Below are 23,624 nucleotides of genomic sequence, written 5' to 3' on the forward strand. Positions count from 1 at the left end.
ACAAAAAGATAGAAATCGTTAAAAAAAAAGTGAAATTCTGGAGCTAAAGAATACATTGTGTGAAATAATACAATAGAGAGCTTTAACCTCAGGTTCAAATAAGCAGACTCATAAGGAGAAGAAAACTCAAGGATACAGTATTTGAAATTACCCAGAGAATAAAGAATGAAGAAACCTATGGGATTCATGGGCTGCCATCAAACAAAACCATATATGCATTATGGGGGAGGGGGGGTCCCAGAAGGAGAGGAAGGAGAGGAAGGGGACAGAAAGCTTATTTAAGAAATAATGGCTGAAAATTTCCCAAATCATGTGAGGGGAAATTGATACCCAGATTCACAAAGCTCAGAAGTTTCCACATCGGGATCAACCCAAAGAAAACTACACTGAGACATCATAATCAAATTACCAAAAGTCAAGGACATTGTATATCTTAGACTTACACAATGTTATGTCAATTATATCTCCATTAAAAAGTAAAATAAAGCAAAAAAAATTAAAGGACAAAGAGAACTCTGAAAGCATCAGGAGAAAAGTGGTCACCACTTAATAAGGGAACCCCAGAAGAGTATCAGTAGATTTCTCAGCAGAAACTTACCAGGCCAGGAAAGGGTGGGATGATATATTCAAAATTCTGGAAGAAAAAAACTGCCTAACAGGAACTCAGTGTCAGGCAAAATTATCCTTTTAAATGAAAGAGAGGTAAAGTTTTTCCCAGACAAAAACCGAGGGAGTTCATCACCATTAGACCTGCATTACAAGAAAATGCTTAGGGAGTTCTTCCACTTGAAATGAAAACAAGCTAGACAGCCATATGAAAACATAAATCTCATGGGTAAAGGTAAATATATAATCAATGTAATATTGTAATGGTGGTATATAAATTACTTTTAACCCTAATGTAAAAGTTAAAAGACAAAAACATTAAGAATAATTGTAGTCACAAAAGTTTGTTAATTGATACACATAGAAAGATGCAAACTCTGACTATAAAAAAACAAAGTATGTATGAAGGGGAGTGTAGAATTTTTGTATGTAATTGAAATTAAGTTGTTGTCAACCTAAAACAAAATTGTAACTACAAGATATTTTATGGAATCCTTGTAACCACAAAGAAAATAAAAAACTATCATAGATACTTAGAAGAGAAAAAGAAAAAGAATCAAAGGAAACCATTACATAAAATCATCGAAAAACAAAAGAAGACAGCAAGAGATGAAGAGGGAAACAAAACAGTAGCAAAACAGCAAAAAATAGCAGTAAGCTCTCACTTATCAAGAATTACTTGCACCTGGGTGGCTCAGTCATTAAGCAGCTGCTTTCGGCTCAGGTCATGATCCCAGGGTCCCGGGATCGAGCCCCGCATCGGGCTCCCTGCTCAGCGGGGAGCCTGCTTCTCCCTCTCCCACTCCCCCTGCTTGTGTTCCCTCTCTCTCTCTGTCAAAAAATAAATAAAATCTTGCTCTCTTTTTCACCGCCATCCTGCCCTGCATGGCTGGCTGCTTCTCGCCATGTCTTCTCACAAGACTTTCAGAATCAAGCGATTCCTGGCCAAGAAACAAAAGCAGAATCGTTCCATTCCCCAGTGGATTCGGATGAAAACTGGTAATAAGATCAGGTACAACTCCAAAAGGAGGCACTGGAGAAGAACCAAGCTGGGTCTATAAGGCGTCACACATCATGAGATGACACACTTAATTGGCACACATTTAATTAAGCTGCATGAAGATCATGTGTTCTGTCATTCTGTAAACATCCTTCCTACCTGGCCATAGACTTGTCTTATCATGGAAATGATTTTTCTCTGTGACTGTGCCTCTGCACCAGTAGGTTGGTTCAGTAATAAATGTGAGACCTCTCGGCTCTAAAAATAAATAAATAAAATCTTTAAAAAAATTACTTTAGGGACATCTAGATGGCTCAGTCGGAAGAGCATGTGACTCTTGGTCTCAGGGTTGTGAGTTTGAGGCCTGTGTTGCTTGTAATGATTACTTTAAAAAAAAAGAATTTAAATGTAAAGCGTTTAAACTCACCAATCATTCAGTATTTATTCAGCTTTAGTGGCTGAATGGATTAAAAAAAAAAAATCCAGTAATTTTTTTAGTTGGGGGAGCAGTGGGAGTTACAGAAGACTCACTTTAGATGTAAGGATTCACAAAAAGTATGAAGAGAGTGGATCTTATGTATATTTACCACACACACAAAAAGATGATTTATATGTTCATTAGCTTTACTGTACCTATTATTTCACAATGATGTGTGTATTTAAACATCACATTGTACACATTGTAAATATATACAATTTTTTAAAAATAAAAAATAGAGCAAAGTATGAGAACAGTGTCTCACAGAATAGAGAATAAAGAGATGAAACTGTATGAAACCAGATAGGAATTCTGGAATTGACAATAAGTAAGATGAAAAATTCTTTCATCAGGTCCAAGAGACTTGAACTGAAAGAAATCAACAAACTTGCAGATAAGTTAATTGCTATTATCCAATCTGAAGAACAGAAAAATATATATATACAGAACTTGTGAGATACCATCAAGTGTACTAACATACATATAACAGGAATCTTACAATGAGAAGAGATACTGAATTAGCAGAAAGAATATTTGAAGAAATAATGGCAAAAACCCCAATTTTAATGAAAAACATGTATCTAACACATCCACAAAATTCAGTGAACCCCCAAGTAGGATAAAACCAAAGAGATCCACACCTAGACACATCATAATCAAACTTCAAAAGACAAAATCTTTAAAGCAGAAGGAGAAAAGGACTCATGCCATACAAGGGGTCCTCAATAAGAGTAACAGCTGCCTTTTTCATTAGAAACCATGGATTCCAGAATGCATGAGATGACATATTCACAGTGCTGAAGGGCAGAACTCAACTTAGAATTCTATATCTGCCAAAACTGTCCTTCAAAAATGAAGAAGAAATGAGACAATCTTTACAAATAAAAAGTGAGAGAATTCGTCAGCAGTAGGTCTGCCTACACAAATGCTAAAGGGAGTCCTTCGGGATGGGATGAAAGAACACTAGACTTGAATCTATATAAAAATTAAAGAACATGGGTGAAGTCAACTACATAGGTTGACTCAGCACTGGCCAAGATGGTCCATAGAAAAAGGAAGTCTTCCGAAGATCACTTGCTTCAAGACAGAAAAGATAAAACGACACTTCTGTATTCTCCATCTGTCAGGAGTCCTGCATTCAGCAGTCTTCCTTCATTCAGCATATAATTTTTGAATAGATTAATGAGGTGAGATCTTTTCACCATTCTAATTCTACTTAAATAAGTAAATAAAAGAGTGGGCTTATTACAGGAAATACAAATTAAAACTATAGTGAGATACCCCTACATGTGCACCAGAATGGTTAATATTAAATGGATGGACAATACAGAGTATTGGCAAGGATGTGAAACAACCAGAATTCTTAATGTTGGTGGGAGTGTAAACATATGACACTTGGGAAATTATTTGTTATAGCTGCTTAGCAAAACATGCCTACCTTCTGACCCATCAAGTCCACTCCTGGGTATATATAAAACAGAAGTTATAGATTTAAGAAAATTACATGAAAAACCTATAATATTTATGGCAGCACTATTAATAACTTATTATATAAGTATTATAACTATTCTAAAAGTTGGAAGCAAATCTGAATGCCCATCAACATGGGAACAGATAATGTGGTATATTTATACAGTGAGCAATAAAAAGGAGCAAACTGCTGATACACACATGTTGAATCTCACAAATATGCTTTGCATAAAAAGCCAGACACAAAAGAGTGTATAATGTAATTTCCCATTTATATGAAGTTCAAAAATGGGTAAAAGTGATCTATGTAATTATTAGAATACTGGTTTTCTTATGGGTACTAACTGGGATGCAGCATAAAGGAGCCAGTTTAGAGGCTGAGCACGTTCCCTGTCTTGTTCTAGATGGTGGTTACATGAGTATATACGTAAAAATTTGAATTAAGGGGCGCCTGGGTGGCTCAGTCATTAAGCGTCTGCCTTCTGCTCAGGTCATGATCCCGGGGTCCTGGGATCGAGCTCCGCGTCGGGCGCCCTGCTCGGCGGGGAGCCTGCTTCTCCCTCTCCCTCTGCTGCTCCCCTTCCTTGTGCTCTATCTCTCTGTGTCAAATAAATAAAAATCTTAAAAAAAATATTTTTTTGAATTAAATGCTGAAAAAAAGTTGCTATTGAAGCTCTGTACTTTATATTATGTAAGATAAAGATCTTGAAATATATATCTTTATTCTGTCAGTGTTCAAATCTGGGATAAATAATAGTATATAATTAGATCATGTGGAAGGAGATTCAACACAGTTTCATTATTTATGACTGCTAAAAGTCTGTGGGGCGCTTGGGTGGCTCAGTTCGTTAAGCGTCTGCCTTCAGCTCAGGTCATGATCCCAGGGTCCTGGGATCGAGCCCCACGTCGGGCTCCTTGCTCAGCAGGCAGCCTGCTTCTCCCTCTCCCTCTCCCTCTGCCTGCCACTCCCCCTGCTTGTGCTCTCTCTATCTCTTTCTCTCTCTGTCAAATAAATAATAAATAAATAAATAAATAAATAAAACGTGTAAAAGTCTTAAGGTATAATATGTTAACATAATTTACCTTTGACATAAAAATATAAACCTAGATAATGAATCTGATGATTACCCTATTTGACTTTAGGGTAATATTTAACTATTTGGTCACATATGTTAATCTTTTTTTTTTTACTTTTATTTATTTATTAGAGAGAGAGAGAGAAAGCACAAGCAGGGGAGAGGCAGAGGGAGAGGAAGAAGCAGACTCCCTGCTGAGCAGGGAGCCCAATGTGGCCCCATCTCAGGACCCTGGGATCATGACCTGAGCCAAAGGCAGATGCTTAACTAACTTAAAGGACTCACAAAAAGTATGAAGAGAGTGGATCTTATGTATATTTACCACACACACAAAAAGGTGATTTATATGTTCATTAGCTTTACCTATTATTTCACAATGATGTGTGTATTTAAACATCACATTGTACGCTTTGTAAATATATACAGTTTTTTAAAAATAAAAATAAAAAATAGAGCAAAGTATGAGAACAGTGTCTCACAAAATAGAGAAAAGAGATGAAACTGTATGAGCCACTCAGGTGCCCCATACATAACGTTAATCTTAAAGTCCGGAATGGGCTAAGGGCAATTATTACCAGCATTTAACTAGCTTGTTCTTTCATTTCACGCTGGAGGACCAAAGTAGAGTGAGCAAGTAAGTGAACGTTCAAGAAATGAAATCTGTTCCTTGCAAAGAATGCAAGTCTGGCCAAACACCAAGATGTGGCTGCATAGAGAAAATACAACAACCAGAGACAAAACCACAACAGAGCTGCTTTCATCCCAGAATGTTCAAGGACAGAACGAACAAGGACTGGCCCATGGCCAGGCTCGGGGAAGGGGAAGGGTCATCAGGGGAGAAGAGAGATTTTTATTTTTTTTTCTTCACCTTATGTGAATTATTAATCTAAACCTAGAAATGTTGAGTTCATCTGAAGAATCAGAAACAAGATTTCTCCAGTTTATTCATTTATTCAACAAATATTTATTGACCTTCTGTTATGTCCCTAGCATCATTGTAAGCACTTGAGATAGAACGGCAAACGAGACACAAATTCCTGAGCTTATGGAACATATATTGAGAGTGGGGGTGGGATAGGAATGTGTACACACATTATACATGTTGCACTGAGCCTATATTACATAGCTACTTTTCTTAGTTTAGCCTTCAACTGACCATACTTCTGAAACCTCCAGTTTAATGCTGCTATTTAGGCCCATTACCCTTTCTAATGAGACCCTCCTTAGTACTTAAATAATAAAATCTTCTTGCATATGAATCTGTCTTGATAAGTGGTAAAGAATAGGATTAGAAGTAGACCCAAATTATATGGGAATTTAGGACATTGTTACGATACCGTACACAAAGGAGTACAGTAGTGCCCACCCTTGTCAGTTTTGCTTTCCACCAGTTTCAGTCACCCATCGTCAATCACAGTCTGGAAGCCGATAATCATTCTGACATATCAGAAGGTCAGTAGTAGCCTGATGCTGTGTCACAGTGCCTATATCATTCACCTCACTTTCTCATCACATAGGCATCTTATCTTAAAACCATTAATACAGAACAATCAGGTATTTTGAGAGAGAGAGAGAGACCGTGTTTACATAACTTTTACATATATATATTGTTATAACTCTTCTGTTTTTTATTATTATTGTTAATCTCTTATTGTTACTAATTTATAAATTAAACTTTACCATAGGTTAAAAAAAACCCCACTATAAATGGCTTGGTACAATCTGTGTTTTCATGCATCCACTGAGGGTCTTGGAATTATCCCTGGTGGATAAGGGGGTACTACCGTGATAGTCTTGGATCCTAAAGTCAATGCAGATAAAACTGAAAATACTAAAATAGAGAAAAATAGTAGGAAGGATAAATAAAAATGAAAATTGATAATTGAGATGATCAGTGAAAAGGTAAACCCTTTGCAATATCGATGAAGGTATGAGAGAGCAAATGTGTATTAGCTAAAGGATGAAAAAGGAGAAATAATACAGATATAAAAGAAATTAAAAGAATTATGTGTGAATACTATGTAAAGGTATCTTTGTAATAAATCGAAAGCCCAGAGATAATAGCTAATTTTTCATGATAGAGAACTTAAATACATTGATTAGCATCAAAGAGATTGAAAAGGTCAATCTTAGTCAAGAGAGAACATTTAAAAAGGTGTAGATGATTCAAAATTGAATTACTTCTAACACATGAGTCCGGTGCTGTTTAAACTAGTTTAGGTAATAGAAAAAGATGGAAAACTCCTCTGTTCATTTTATGAAAACATGACTTAACAACAGAACCCAATAGAAGTTACAGAAAAGAAAACCAGAATTTACTTATCCATATTGATGCCAAAATCATAAATAATAAAGTCATAAGTAAAATATTAGTAAGCAGAATTCAGCAGTGTATTAAAGATTGATAAGCTTTTATGACCAAATAACTTTTATTTCAAAAATGAAAGAATGGTTCATATCAGAAAAATCTATTAACACAGTTCATTACATCAAAAAATTAAAACCAAATGATCATATTATTTAGTACTGAAAGGCTCTTGGTAAAATTCAGTTGTCATTCATGATAAAAATTTAAGAAGGAATAGGAAAAAACTAAATATGTTAAAGACTATTTATTTGTTCACTTAACATGTTTTAAGATTTATTTGACAGAGAGACACAGCGAGAGAGGGAACACAAGCAGGGGGAGTGGGAGAGGGAGAAGCAGGCTTCCCGCCGAGCAGGGAGCCCGATGTGGGGCTCGATCCCAGGACCCTGGGATCATGACCTGAGCCGAAGGTGGACGCTCAACAACTGAGCCACCCAGGTGCCCCCACTTAACATGTTTTTACCGAGCACTCATTATGTCCCAGGTTATGTTCAATAGGCTGGGGTTATAGCAGTTAACAAAACACACAAAACAAACAAAAATAAGCCCTTTCTTCATGGAACTTACATTAGCATTTGGAAGCCATCCCATTAAAAAAATAGGCAAGTTAAACGTCTAGTTCATCAGATGGTAATAAGTCTTATAGAAAGAAAGAAAGTAGAGGATAAGTTGTTATTAAGAGTTGGGGCATAGGAATAGTAGGGAAGTCCTCATAGGTAAGGTAATACTTCTTGCAGAGACCTATGGGAGAGCAAGAACAAGTGAACAAAATACGAAAATTGCTGCCCTTATGGAGCCTACAGTCTAGTGGGCGAAGACTAAAAAAACCCAAAAACCATATTAAATAAGAAAAACACATAGCATATTCAGAGATCATAAATGCTATGGAAAAAGAAAAATCAGAGGAGAATAAAGGGAACCAGGATGGTGTGGACTTTTTTTTCACCTTTTTTTTTTTTAAGATTTTATTTATTTATTTGACAGAGAGATAGCACGTGTAGGCAGAGCGGCAGGCAGAAGGAGAGGAAGAAGCAGGCTCTCAGCTGAGCAGGGAGCCCGATGCGGGACTCCATCCCGGGACCCCGGGATCATGACCTGAGCCGAAGGCAGCCGCTTAACCAACTGAGCCACCCAGGCGCCCTGGATTTCTTTTAATTTTTAAAAAGATTTTTAAGTAATCTCTACACCCAACATGGGGCTCAAACTCACAACCCCAAGATCAAGAGTTGCATGCTCTGCTGACTGAGCCAACCAGGTTGTCCCATGGACCAGGGGCATTTGGAAGGGCAGGTTATAATATAAAATAGCATGATCAGGGTATTCCTCATCAGCATGAGATCTGAGGAAATCTTGGGAGTGAAGGAGTTAGCCAAGTGGGTAGTTGGGGAAAGAGTGTTCCAGGCAGAGGAAACAGCCACTGTAAAGACACCAGTGAGGAGCATACGTGGTCTACTCAAACAATTGCAAAAATGTCAGTGGAGCTGGAACAGAGTGGATGTAGGAGGGTGTGGAAGTCAGATTAGGTTATATAGGGCCTTGTGGACCATGGTAAGGACTAATTAAAAATTAGTTTAATGAATTTTAATAAGGCAAACACCCTTGTATAACTACCATCCATGTCAAGAAATTGAACTATGCCAGTCAGTCCAGAAGCCTTTCCATGTATCCTAATCTCAAAACAAATCTCATGCTTTTCCCCAAAACTATACACTATTCTGACAATTTTAGAGATCACTTCCTGTTGTTTCTTTAGTTTTAGCATCCAAATATGCAGGCATATATATTATAGTCTCACCCTTTAAAAACAGTCTGGCACATATTTTAAGTTTCTTTTAATTTATAGATTTCCAAATGCTCAATTCCTATCATAACCATACACTATTTTGGGGGGGAGCCTAGGTCATTCAGGCAGTAAACTTATTTACCATCTGAATTTTGCTAACTGCAAAATTTTTTCAATCGGACTGCTGATTGTCCAACACATTCTTCTTAATTCTATATTTCATACAAATTGGTAGCTGGATCTAGAGGCTTAATCAGACTCAATCTGATTTGGCAAGGCTATCTTTTTTGTTTTTTAAAGATTTTATTTATTTATTTGACAGAGAGACACAGCCGAAGGGGGAACACAAGCAGGGCGAGTAGGAGAGGGAGAAGCAGGCTTCCCGCAGAGGGGGGAGCCAGCCTGACGTGGGGCTCAATCCCAGGACCCTGGGATCATGACCTGAGCCGAAGGCAGACACTTAACGACTGAGCCACCCAGGTGCCCCGACAAGGCTGTTATGTGTAGTTGTCTTTTTGTGATTTTAGCAGCATTTGATCCTCAGTGCCTAGATTCATTAGTTTGTTCGATTTTGCAAAATTCTGATTTCATTTCTCAATATTATTTAGAAAAACTTTTTAAAGAGATACAGCCCTGCATCTACTATCTGGTTACTGAGGTTTATAGTCCATATAGGAGAAAGGCATGATAAATACTGGATTGTTATTCTTTATTTGGTAGTTTTCAAGATAATGAGTTGGTTTCTTTTCATATTTTTCCAAGAGACTGACTTGACGATTTTAATCTATTGCAATTATTATTTTGTTGAGGTTCAGATTGTCCCGTCTCTGGCCCACTAGATCTACAGGAGGCCCATTTTATACTACAGACACCTGCAGATTGAAAGTAAATGGATGGAGAAACATCTATCGAACAAATGGATGTCAAAAGAAAACCAGAGTAGTAATAACGCACATCAGATGAAGTAGACTTTAAAACAAAGACTATAACAAGAGACAAGGACACTGTATAATAATAAAGAGGACAATCCAATAAGATGTTATAGCAATTTTAAGTATTTATGCACCTAACATAGGAGCACCCAAATATATAAAACAGTAACAAACATAAAGGAACTAATTGCTAATAATACCATAATAATAGGGAACATTAACAGCTCACATCAATGACAGATCATCTTAACAGAAAATCAACAATGAAACAATGGCTTTAAGTGATCCACAGGAGCAGGTGGATCTAACATATATAAACGTATAAAACAGCAGAATACACCTTTTCAAGTGCACATGATTCTCCAGAATAGATCACATATTAGCCCACAAAACAAACCTCAACTAATTCAAGAAGATTAAAATCATACCATACATAATTTCTGACCACACCACTATGGAACTAGAAATCAACCACTAGAAAAAAGTCTGGAAAGACCACTAATACATGGAGATTAAATAACATGCTACAAAACAATAAATGGGCCAACTAGCAAATGAAGCAATAAAGAAGTACACCGAAACTTGGGGTACCTGGGTAGCTCAGTCAGTTAACAGCTGACTCTTCATTTCAACTCAGGTCATGGTCTTGGGGTCACGAGATTGAGCCCCCCGTGGGGCTCTGTGCTCAATGGGGAGTCTGCTTGTCCTTCCTTTCCCTCTCCCTTCCACCTGCTTGCATGCGTGTATATGTGCTCTGTTGCTCAAATAAATAAATAAATAAATAAAATCTTAAAAGAAGTACATGGAAACAAATGAAAATGAAAACACAATGGTCCAAAACCTCTGGGATACAGCAAAAGTGGTTCAAAGAGGGCAGTTTATAGCAATACAGGTCTACTTCAAGAAGCAAGAAAAATCTTGAATAACCTAACCTTGCACCTACAGGAGCTAGAAAAAGAACAACAAAACCTAAAACCAGCAGAAGGAAGGAAATAATAAAAGATTAGAACAGAAATAAGTAATATAGAAACTAAAAACACAGAACACATCAATGGAAACAGGAGCTGGTTCTTCGAAAAAAATCAGTAAAATTGATAAACCTCTAGCCAGACTTACCAAGAAAAAAACAAGAAAGGACTCAAATCACAAATGAGAGGAGAAATATAACAACACCGCAGAAATACAAATAATCATAAGACAAAATTATGGAAAACTATATGCCAACAAATTGGACAACGTGGAAGAAATGGATGAATTCCCAGAAAAATAAACTACCAAAACTGAAACAGGTAGAAATCGAAAATAGAAATAGAAAACTTGAACATATCGATAACCAGGAAGTAAATTGAATAGGTAATCAAAAGTCCAGGACCAGATGGCTTCACAGGTGAATTCCACCAAATATTTAAAGAAGATTCGTACCTATTCTCCTTAAACTGTTCCAAAAAATAGAAAAGAAGAACTTCCAAATTCATTCTACAAGGCCAGCATTACCCTGATACCAAAACCAGAGAAAGACTCCACTAAAAAGAATATAACTACAGGCCAATATCCCTGATGAACATGGATGCAAAAATTCCCAATAAAATACTAGCAAACAATACATTTAAAAAATCATTCATTATGATCAAGTGGGATTTATTCCTGGGTAGCAAGGGTGGTTCAATATTCACAAATCAATCAAAATAAAAGAAAGGATAAGAACTGTATGATTATTTCAATAGATGTGGAAAAAGCATTTGACAAAGTACAACATCCATTCATGATAAAAACCCTCAAAAAGTAGGTTTAGAGGGAACATACCTCAACATAATAAAGGCCATATATGAAAAACCCACAGCTAATATCCTCCTTAATGGGGAAAAACGAAGATCTTTTCCCCTAAGGTCAGGAACAAGACAAGGATGTCCACTCTCAGCACTTTTATTCAACATAGTACTGGAAGTCCTAGCCACAGCAGTAGGATAACAAAAAGAATACAAGTCATTAAAATCAGTAAAGAAGAAGTAAAACATTCACTATTTGTAGATGACATAGGCGATATGTAGAAAACCTGAAAGACTCCACCAAAAAACTGCTAGAACTGATGAGTGAATTCAGTAATGTCACAGGATACATAATGTGCAGAAATCTGTTGCATTTTTATGCACCAATAATGAAGCAGCAGAGAGAGTACAAAACCACTCCCATTTACAATTGCAACAAAAATAATAAAATACCTAGTAATAAACCTACCAAAGAGGTGAAAGGCCTGTACTCTGAAAACTATAAAAGACTGATGAAAGAAATTAAAGATTACACCAAGAAATGGAAAGGGAGACGCCTGGCTGGCCCAGTAAGTAGAGCATGTGACTCTTGATCTCAGGGTCATGAGTTCAAACCCCACAATGGGTGTAGAGATTACTTAACAAATGAAAAAAAATTACACAAGAATTTTCAAGTGCGTGGGTGTCAGCACCCCTACATACCATGTTGTTCAAGGGTCAACCATATAGATGTCTTTCAGATGCCCTGTTGCTTCCTTGTCCTTCCTCCCACTCATTCATTTCATGCAGGTATTATGGTTATGTTGGTTGTTTCCAACCACTTGTATTTTGGAGTTTGTAGGGAAACTTTGTCACCTAGTTTTGTTTTAAATGTTGTTTGTGTTTTTTTGGTTTTGCTATCTGGTTTCTTTGTTTTCATGGATGATTTGTCGAGATTAAAAAACCTATTCTTATGGCTTCTCAGATTCCCTTTCATTTTCAGGACTTGGACTTGGAATACTTATGGAGGTGTTGCAGGATTTTGAGCAGAGAAGTGACATGGTCTAACTCTGTCTGGTGTATATACTGCAACTAGACCACAGGGATGCAAAGAAAGAAGCAGGGAAACTATTAAAAGAATATTGTAGAAATCCAGGCAAGAGATAATGTTGCCTTGGACCAGGGGCGAGTAGCTGTGGATTTCATGAGAAGTGATCATATTTGGATATATTTTGAGGTATAAGTTGATAAGATTTTAAGATGGATTGGATGTGGAGTTTGAAAAAGAGTAGTCAAAAGACAGCTCCAGTTTTTATTCCGCACAGCAGGACAATGGAATTGTTTTCAACTAAGACTGGGAGGGCCATGGATATGTAGTAGACTTTGGGGATACGATCAGGAGTTAAGTTTGGGCTGTGTTGAGCTTGAGATAGTTAATAGACTTCTGTGTGGATCGTTATAATTCCACTATTCTATGGACTGAAAAAGACATTGCTTACTATAGACAATTGGAAAATACAGAAAAGTTAGGTAAGAATATAAAAATCAAAATCATATCACTGTCATTGTTAGCATTTTGATATGATTCTATGAGTATATATAACATTACAAAATCGAATTTCTATTGTGTACATACACAAAAGAATCCACTTTCACAAGACAATGTGTTTGTTAAGAGTGAAATAGTCTTTGAAAACATGACTTTAATTTTTTATTATTTTTTTAAAGATTTTATTTATTTGAGAGAGAATGAGAGACAGCACGAGAGGGAAGAGGGTCAGAGGGAGAAGCAGACTCCCTGCGGAGCAGGGAGCCCGATGTGGGACTCGATCCTGGGACTCCAGGATCATGACCTGAGCCGAAGGCAGTCGCTTAACCAACTGAGCCACTCAGGTGCCCGAAAACATGATTTTTTAAAAAAGATTTATTTAGGGGCGTCTGGGTGGCTCAGTTGTTAAGCGTCTGCCTTCGGCTCAGGTCATGATCCCAGGGTCCCGGGATCGAGCCCCGCATCGGGCTCCCTGCTCCGCGGGAAGCCTGCTTCTTCCTCTCCTGCTCGTGCATACTCTCTCGCTATCTCTCTCTCTTGCTATCTCTGTCTCTCTCTCAAATAAAAGATTTATTTATTTATTTATTTGAGAGAGAGAATGCATGAGTAGATGGCAAGGCAAGCGGGGAGGAAGAGAGAGAAGCAGACTCCCTGCAGAGCGTGGATCCCAGTGCGAGGCTCATCCTCGTGACCTTGAGATTACAACCTGAGCCGAAATCAGGAGTTGGATGCTCAACCTACTTAGCCACCCAGGCGTCCCCGAAAATAGGAGTTTTAATGGTATTTCATCTTTTTAGTCTAATAAATCTAACCATATGGGTTATGTACTTTTTTTAAAAAAGATTTTATTTATTTGTTTGCAACACAGAGAGAGAGAGAGAGAGAGAGGACATGAACAGTGGGGAGAGGGAGTGGGAGAAGCAGGCTCCCCACTGAGCCAGGAGCCTGATGTGGGGCTCGATCCCAGGACCCTGGGATCATGACCTGAGCCGAAGACAGACACTTAACCATCTGAGCTACCCAGGTGCCCCTGGATTATGTACTCTTATCCATTCCTTTTTTGCATGTCCATTCCAGCCCTGACGCTTGCTTTAGTCTAGAGAATTTGGTTTCCTGTAGTAGTTGCTGTGTATCATAATTCAGACCTGTGGTTTGGCAGCCCTCCTGGCTGTAGTGTTTAAGACTCATGTAAGATCCATGCTTTTAAAATGAGTGTCTTGGAAGATTATATTCACCTCAGTCATTCAAAATTTTGGCCATGTCCCCATTCCCTGAGGAGAAGTGCCTTCCACTATGAATGCTGCAGAGAAAAGGGAGCCTGGACGCTTAGGACTGGGGAAGAACCTGCAAATTCACAGGTATCTTGCCTTGCAGTCCTGTGCCTGGGCTGTGGGTGTTTAAGTATTCTAGTCTGGCAGGCACTGTGTTTTAGGGTCCCAGTGAGATTAGTGGGTACTGGAATGGTAACTAACTTATACCCTGGTACACTTCCCGCCTAACTGTTGGTTAATTTCTGGAAAGACTAAAGGAGTAAGGGGGATTTGATGAGCTCCATCCAGCCTGCATGTTGTGTAGAAAAGATAATCAGGCTCTCAGAACAAAGCTCATTTCTCTCTAATGACAGTATCCTTTGGAACAGAGATCAACAAACTTTCTGTAAAGGGCCAGGTATTTTTGGCTTGACAGGCCATTCAATTTTTGTTGTAATATCCAGCTGACTTAGAGCTAAAGCAGTCATACACTGTTCCGAAACAAGTGGGGTGCTCTCCACGTGTAGCTCTCAATTCTCTAAGTGCAGCAGGTCTCTCAAGTGTGTGAAAGTTGATGGGATCCTTCTGTAAGGAAGGGTGTCACCTGAAGACTCCCCACACAGATCCTACATGCCCTTAAGGTGCAGTCTCAGATTACAGTTGATAATTTTTTTCTGTAAATGGCTAAATAGTAAATATTTTAGGTTTAGGGAGCAAAATGGTCTTAACTATTCAACTCTGCCATTGAAGCAGAAGAGAGGCCATAGACAATGCATAAACAAATGAGCATGGCTGTGTTCCAGTGAAACTTCATGACACTGAAATTTCATATGATTTTCATGTGTTATGAAATAATTCTTTTGAGTTTTTAAAAACTGTTTACAAATGTAAAAGCCATTCGTAGCTTGAAGGCCAGACAAAAACAGGCAGTAGGACTGAATTTGGCCTGTGACCCATAGATTGCTAACTCTTGCCTTAGCTGCTTGGCAGCTTGCCCTGATCAACGTCCCACCCCAGGAGAAGAATGGCTTAGTTCTGTCATCTGCAGTCACATTATATAGTTTCTGGCTTTTTTTTTTTTTTTTTTTTTTTTAGAGAGGGTGAAGAGGGGCAGAGGGAGAGAGAGAATCTCTTTTTTTTTTAAGATTTTATTTATTTGTCAGAGAGGGAGAGAGCACACAAGTAGGGGGAGCGGCAGGCAGAGGGAGAAGCAGGCTCCCCGCTGAGCAGGGAGCCCAGTGTGGGACTTGATCCCAGGACCCTGGGATCATGACCTGAGCCGAAGACAGACACTTAATTGAGCCACCCAGGCGTCCTGGAGAGAGAGAATCTTAAGCAGATTCCATTCCCAGTGCAGAGCCTGACAATGCAGGGCTTGATCTCACAACCCTGAGATCATGACCTGAGCTGAAATCAAGAGTCAGACACTTAACCGACGGAGCCACCCAGGCACCCCTATAGTTTCTAGCTTTTGTGATTACATTTATCATGCTGCGTATTAATCATGAGTATTTGTTTCTCTCTCTTATTGGACTCTGAGCTTCTTGAGAGGAGGGCCATGGCCTAATCAGTCATTTTTACATCTGTAGTATCTAACACTTGACCTGACACATAGTGGGTATTCAGAAAATGTTTAATTTGAATTTTATGGTCAGTAAATATAAAATGTCTTTACTACTGTCTTAAAGAAAAACACCTGATTGATAGGCAGTGGGCCTTTCCAAGTTCTTCCCTTTAGCAGTCCATAGTAACTGCATTTGCTGCTAGTGGATCTTGTGACTCAGTGGTTATGTAACAAAAAACCTTTCCAAATTCTTTCATTTTAGAGTTCTCTTTTGCTTTCAGATAATAGATCATTGGACTTTGAATTATTAATTTGATCTTAATGATAAGTAATGGCTTTTCATTTTTCTTATGAACCAGTGCTATAATCTGGATGAAAAAAATGATAATAGCTATTGTTTATTGAGCATATCCTACATTCCAGTCTCTTAGTCAACTCTAGTATTTCTTTAGACTTTTGGTAACTTTGTGACTACTATTAATTTACCTCTTTTTCGGACGCCTGGGTGGCTCAGTCGTTAAGCGTCTGCCTTCGGCTCAGGTCATGGTCTCAGGGTCCTGGGATCGAGTCCCACATCGGGCTCCCTGCTCCATGGGAGGCCTGCTTCTCCCTCTCCCACTCCCCCTGCTTGTGTTCCTGCTCTCGCTGTCTCTGTCTCTGTCAAATAAATAAATAAAATCTTTAAAAAAATTTTTTTTACCTCTTTTTCTTTGTTCCATACATCTAAAACAAAACAAAGCAACAGCATCATATGCTTTCCTTCCATACTACCTACTGTAATGAATGATAACACTATTTCGAGCCTTTCATGTCAAATCTGAATTGATCTAGACTCCTTCCCCTCCTTCTCCCCCTAAGTGGCCACTAAGTCTTATCAGTGTTTGTTTGTTTGTTTTTAATCTATTGAGTTTTTCTTCTATCTCCATCTCACTTTGCTGTAGATGAATTAGTAATTTCTCAACTTTTCCAATATGTAGTTGAACATCTTTACTAGTGTTTCTGACCCCAGTTACACCATCCCTCAGTCTACCTTATCGATAATTATCGGCATTGAGTGCTTATAGTGATAACCTGATCATGTCAATTCTGTGATGAAAACCCTTCTATCATTTCCCATCATTTTCAAAATAAAGCCAACTTCCCAGTCATGATATGCAGACCCCATGTGTGACTCCAGGGTTTAACACAGATGTGTTTCAGAACTCAGAAATATTTGGATCTCAGGTCATATAATGTACATAACACATATTATATAATACCCACTGTTCTGTGTCAGCACTGTGTAATCATGCACATTAATGTTTCTGCATCAAAGAGTATGATTATTTAGGCCAAGTAGAATAAGGACTATAAATACTATCAGTTCAGGTCATGTTTTGCTGCCAAATGAAGGCAGGAAAATGTTTAGTTTTTAGAGTTTTTTGGATTTCAGAATTTGAGATAGGAGATTATGGCCCTGTAGATATTCAGTGGTCTGCTGGAACTGGTCAACTGCAGTTGGTGATGCCATGTTGGTCATTTGAAATCAGCCATGGTAGGGGTATTTATTGCCATGGACATCAGTAAATGCAACAAATCTTTTCTGCTCCCTGGAGATCACGTTGAAGATTACCAGCAGAGGATTATATGTGCCTATTATATGTATAGTATATATGTATATTTTTACCGTTGTGGCAAACCAGTTTTCTCACTCTACACAGCGTAGAACAAAAGGCTGAAGTTTCCAGGGAAGCATAGAAAAAATTAAGAAAATCAATAGGATGGCAATAAGAGAAAATGGGAAAAACGGAAGCTTTGGAATTATATAGATGTGGGTTCAAATTCTAACTCCACTATTTCCAGACTGTGTGATCCTTGGTAAATCACTTACCTTATCTGGGTCTCAGTTTACACATTTGAAAAATAAGGACTGATACCTTACTCTTAAGGTTGTTTTAGGGAGGGGTGCCTGGGTGGCTCAGTCGTTAAGCATCTGCCTTTGGCTCAGGTCATGATCCCAGGGGATCGAGCCCTGTATGGGGCTCCACGCCGAGCGGGAAGCCTGCTTCTCCCTCTCCCATTCCCCCTGCTTGTGTTCCTTCTCTTGCTGTGTCTCTCTCTGTCAAATAAATAAATTAAAAATCTTTAAAAAAAAAAAAGGTTTTTTTAGGGATACAGAAATTAGATATCACATGCAAAGTGCCTGACATAGAATGAGCAGAAAATGATATTCTATGTTTATTATAAGCTTTGCTTTTCTGGAAGTATTTATTTCTGTAGACATGACTCCTATTCTCTGACATTCCTAATGCCCCCACAGAAAATACATGCAGTTTAGCACTTGTGTGTTTTCTGGTTAGTTCATCCTGTGTCCATTGACCTCCTTATAAAGATGATCCTTGACTTCTCTTGAGCATGTTTGTGTAAACTAAATATATAGGCCTGTGCTTTTTTCCCATGAAAAGCTTTTAGTCATTGACTTAATAAACATTAATTGAGCATCTATTACATATTAATGTGCTATGTGCTGGTGATAGTGAGATTAACAAGACATATAATAACTTATATTTCAGTGGAATGATAGATAGTTGGGCAAGGAAGCCAACTATTTAAATGCAGGGAAATTAGGAGGCTTCTGTAATCAGCTGGGTGAGAAGTGATGGTGATAGGAACTAAGATAATGGCAGTAGGAATGGAGGAGAGCTGTTTCACTCAAACATAAAGACTATAGAACTGGATAACTTGGAAATGATCTTGCTTTCTTTCTCCCTGTCCCATCTGAGATCTCTGGCTTTGCCTTCTGCATAGGTGGTGGTGCCATTTATCAATATAACATGTACATGAAGAGGACCAGATCTTGAGCAGAAGATGATGGGTCCAGTTTTGGACCATGTTAGTTTTGAGGTGTGTATAGGGTATCTGGGTAGGGTGACCATATAATTTTATCATACAAACTTGAACATTTATGAGAGTAAGTAGGATGTGCTGTTAACAGTGAAGGCTGGGGCAGTAGGTATAATACTGGACCTGTCCTGGAAAAACCAAGGATGTCAAGAAAAGATCAATAAATATCAATATCAAGCAAAAAGTATAGAGTGAAAAGAGCAGTGGGTTCAGTGGAGTACTGGGGAAATTTTTTTTTAAATTTAAACTCAATTAACATATATATTATTAGTTTCAGAAGTAGAGTTTAGTGATTCTAAACTAAACTTGTACATATAACAATCAGTTATATGTACAAGTTGCATATAACACCCAGTGCTCATTCCATCAAGTGCCCTCCTTAATGCCCATCATCCAGTTACCGCATCTACCCACCCACCTCCCCTCCAGCAACCCTCAGTTTGTTTCCTACAGTTAAGAGTTTCTTACGGTTTGTCTCCCTCTCTGGTTTTGTCTTATTTTATTTTTCCCTCCCTTCCCCTATGTTCATCTGTTCTGTTTCTTAAATTCCACATATGAGTGAAATCATATAATTGACTTTCCCTGACTTATTTCGCTTAGCATAATACCTTCTAGTTCCAACCACGTCGTTGCAAATGGTGAGATTTCATTCTTTTTGATGGCTGAATGGTAGTCCATTTTATATATATACATCTTTTTTTCATTTTTAAACTTTTTTTAAAAATTCAGTTAATATATTGTTAGTTTCAGAGGTAGAGGTCAGTGATTCATCAGTCTTATATAAGACCCAGTGCTCATTACATCACATGCCCTCCTTAATGTCCATCACCCAGTTACCCCATCCCTCCACCTCCCTCCCCTCCAGCAACCCTCAGTTTATTTCCTATGATTAAGAGTCTCTTATGGTTTGTCTCCCTCTCTGATTTCATCTTGTTTTATTTTTTCCTCTCTTCTCCTATGATCCTCTGCCTTGTTTCTTAAATTCTGCATATCAGTGAGATCATATGATAATTGTCTTTCTCTGATTGACTTATTTTGCTTAGCATAATACCCTCTTGTTCTATTCATGTTGTTGCAAATGGCAAGATTTCAATTTTTGATGGCTGAGTAGTATTCCATTCCGTGTGTGTACACACACACATATACATACCACATTCTCTTTACCCATTCATCTGTCGATGGACATCTGGACTCTTTCCATAGTGTGGCTATTGTGGACATTGCTGCTATAAACATTGGGGTGCCTGTGCCCTTTCGACCACTATGTTTGTATCCTTTGGATAAATACCTAGTAGTGCAATTGCTGGGTCGTAGGGTAGCTCTATTTTTAACTTTTTGAGGAACTTCCATACTGTTTTCCAGAGTGGCTGTACCAGTTTGCATTCCCACCAACAGTGTAAGAGGGTTCTCCTTTCTCTGCATCCTTGCCAACATCTGTTGTTTTCTGACTTGTTAATTTTAGCCAATGTGACTAGTGTGAGGTGGCATTTCATTGAGGTTTTGATTTGTAGTTCCCTGATGCCGAGTGATGTTGAGCATTTTTTCATGTGTCTGTTGGCCATTTGGATGTCTTCTTTGCAGAAATGTCTGTTCATGTCTTTTTTTTTTTTAATTTCATTTATTTATTTGACAGAGAGAGATAGTGAGAGCAGGAACACAAGCAGGGGGAGTGGGAGAGGGAGAAGCAGGTTCTCCGTGGAGCAGGGAGCCTGATGTGGAACTCGATCCCAGCACCCTGGGATCATGACCTGAGCCGAAGGCAGACGCTTAACGACTGAGCCACCCAGGCGCCCCTATCTGTTCATGTCTTCTGCCCATTTCTTCACTGGATTATTTGTTCTTTAGGTGTTGAGTTTGATAAGTTCTTTATAGATTTTGGATACTAGCCCTTTATCTGATAAGACATTTGCAAATGTCTTCTCCCATTCTGTTGGTGGTCTTTTGGTTTTGTCAGCTGTTTCCTTAGTTGTGCAAAAGCTTTTTATCCTGATGAAGTCCCAATAGTTCATTTTTGCTTTTGTTTCCCTTGCCTTTGGAGACATGTCTAGCAAGAAATTGCTACAGCTGAGGTCAAAGAGGTTGCTCTGTGTTCTCCTCTAGAATTTTGATGGATTCCTGTCTCACATGTAGGTCTTTCATCCATTTTGAGTCTATTTTTGTGTATGGTATAAGAAAATGATGCAGTTTTATTCTTCTGCATGTGGCTGTCCAATTTTCTGAACACCATTTGTTGAAGAGACTGTCTTTTTTCCATTGGACATTCTTTCCTGCTTTGTCGAAGATCAGTTGACCATTGAGTTGAGGGTCCCTATCTGGGTTCTCTGTTCTAGTCCACTGATCTATGTGTCTGTCTGTTTTTGTACCTGTACCATACTGTCTTGATGATTACAGTTTTGTAATACAGCTTAAAGTCTGGAATTGTGATGCTACCAGCTTTGATTTTCTTTTACAACATTCCTTTGGCTATTTGGGGTCTTTTCTGGTTCCATACAAATTTTAAGATTATTTGTTCCAGTTCTGTGAAAAATGTTGATGGTATTTTGATAGGGATTGCATTGAATGTGTAGATTGCTTTGGGTGTCCTGGAGAAATTTTTAAGAGGCGGGGGGGAATGTGACCATTGAGACAGGAAGGAAACCTGGAGTTAGTGGTCTCACAGAATCCCAGGGAATAATCATTTTATTTTCTCTTGTCTTTTGTTTAGGAATGGAGTCCCTTTGAGGGATTCATCAGAAATGATTATCTGCAGTGAGAGGTCATACACTTTTTAAAAAGGGGTTTTACCTCTTATTAGAATACTAATTTGAATGACTTCTTATGTATTATGATATAAAACTCTCAAGTTTTATTAGGCACTTTTGTTTTGCAGTCATTTGGCCAAAATCTAATTCAGATCCAGTTTAAATCTAGGTGTCACTTTATATTTATTTTATTTATATTTATTTATTTTATCCTAAGATGATGAGTTATTTAGTCAAATATAGTGAGTATAACCAGAAGCATAAAGTAAATTTCTAGATTAAGAGACAGAATACATTTATTCTATAATATTGAAAATCATAAATAGCACTTTTCCTTCTTTAGAAAAAAGGGTTCTTTAGGAAGTCAACAGAAAAATAGAACAAATGAATATTTTGCATTCTTAGTAGACTATGGTTGGCTATTTTCCCCCTAATATTTTATTATGAAAAATTTCAAGCATACAAAGAATAGAAAGAATTATACCTACTAGCTTTAATTAATGTATTGCTGTCTTTGCTTTATCACACATCTGTCAGTCTGTTTGTCCCTCTAATCATTCATCAGTCCATCCTATTTATTTGTTTAATTTTGATGCCTTTCAAGTAAGTTGTTTGGCTGTTTTCCTAAGCAATCTTAGCATTGTTATTTTTTTTGTGGATGTTGTAATTAAATTGTTAACCTGTTTTGTGCAGATGTTTTTAGCTGACCATTTTTCCTGTTTCTAGAAATACAAAGTTGCCAATAATAGCTATCAAATTTAGGACATTAAAAAAAAGTCTGGGAAATAGTGTTATGTCCTCTTTCTCAATAGATTTATAATCCAGACACTTACAGTTTTTAAAGTTATCAAAAATAATTTCCATTGGTCTTTTAACATTATTTTTTGGTATTCTAAATAAATACTTATTCATATTCATATTATATTGTTTTTAGAGTGGAAAGATCTACAGACCAAGTCATCAAGCCAGTCAATGTGGGAGCACTATCAAAATGGGTTGGGAAGATACCCCCAGATGTTTTACAAGACATGGCGGTGATTGCACCTATGCTTGCCAAACTTGGATATGACCCATATGCCAATCCACCTAACTATGGAAAACCTGATCCCAAAATCCTTGAAAACACTAGAAGGGTAAGTGAGATTTTTAAAGTGAATTGATAAAACTGGATATGGAATTTGGGTCCTGAAAAGTTTTTTCTTACTTTGCTTCTTATTTTTTATGATCAGAAATTTAAGTTTGAACAATTATATTTTAGAATGCTTTATCATAAGAACACTTACACTGCATTTTAAGGGTAACTGTGACTCTTCCCAGGAATTATGGGGACAATTATTTAATCTCCTTTGTCCAATTTCTAGAAATGGTGCTTATTGTTGGGGAGATTTATTCTCATAGCTGATTACCACAGATTTGCCAGAAAAACCAGAATTATTAGTGACCTCACTTCTAGGGGTTTTTTTTCCCCTTTGAACCTAATAGCTACTTTACTTTTAAACCTTTGTTTAAATGGGGCATGATTTCTTGATACTTGAAAACTGAACATTGGCTACATCAAAAGAATTATTAAACAGGTGTAATAAGTTACCTTCTGATTGAAAGTTGCTATTAAAGTGTAATTACGGCTTTTTAAATGCTCACATCTTTATAAAATATTGTTTTAGAAAAGCTGAAAACTCAAAGCTAATCTGAATATGTACCTTTCTCATGTAATTTATTTCAAATCAGAATTTTCTTTTTTTATTGTAAAATATACGTAACATCAAATTTAGCATTTTGACAATTTATAAGTGTGGAGTTAGTGGTATTGAGTACATTCACATTGTCGTGCACTGCCACCACCATCCATCTCCAAAACTTTTTCATCTTTCTAAACTGAAACTACATACTCATTATCCTTTCCTCCTCCTTTCAGCCCCTAGCAATCACAGTTGTACCCTCTGTCTCTACCTGCATTCTTTTCTAAAACTGCAGTTTAAACAACACAACTATGTTAACTTAAGTTTACTGATAGGCTTGAGTTCCAGATTAAAATTCCTTGCTTTTCGGGCGCCTGGGTGGCTCAGTCGGTTAAGTGACTGCCTTCGGCTCAGGTCACGATCCTGGAGTCCTGGGATCGAGTCCCGCATCAGGCTCCCTGCTCAGCGAGGAGCCTGCTTCTCCCTCTAACCCTCCCCCC

At 37.8% G+C, this 23,624-nt stretch overlaps 1 protein-coding gene and 1 pseudogene across 6 annotated transcripts in view; both read left to right on the forward strand.

Moving 5' to 3' along the window:
* TPST1 (tyrosylprotein sulfotransferase 1) overlaps nucleotides 1-23,624 on the forward strand; it is a 160,785-nt gene that overhangs the window by 76,290 nt on the left and 60,871 nt on the right. For all 6 annotated transcript variants that reach the window (XR_003610407.2, XM_028109996.2, XM_028109998.2 and 3 more), the window contains exon 3: nucleotides 22,380-22,578. Coding sequence is in view for 5 of the 6 variants with exons in the window: in XM_028109996.2 (XP_027965797.1) it covers nucleotides 22,380-22,578 (199 nt within the window). In the remaining variant the exon portion in view is untranslated. The remainder of the gene's footprint in view (nucleotides 1-22,379; nucleotides 22,579-23,624) is intronic.
* Nucleotides 1,495-1,699, forward strand: LOC114214379 (large ribosomal subunit protein eL39 pseudogene; annotated as a pseudogene).

Source organism: Eumetopias jubatus, unplaced genomic scaffold, assembly GCF_037043125.1.
Source record: "Eumetopias jubatus isolate StellerSeaLion01/CBP00866 unplaced genomic scaffold, mEumJub1_p1.0 scaffold_12, whole genome shotgun sequence".
NCBI classification, from domain to species: domain Eukaryota; kingdom Metazoa; phylum Chordata; class Mammalia; order Carnivora; family Otariidae; genus Eumetopias; species Eumetopias jubatus.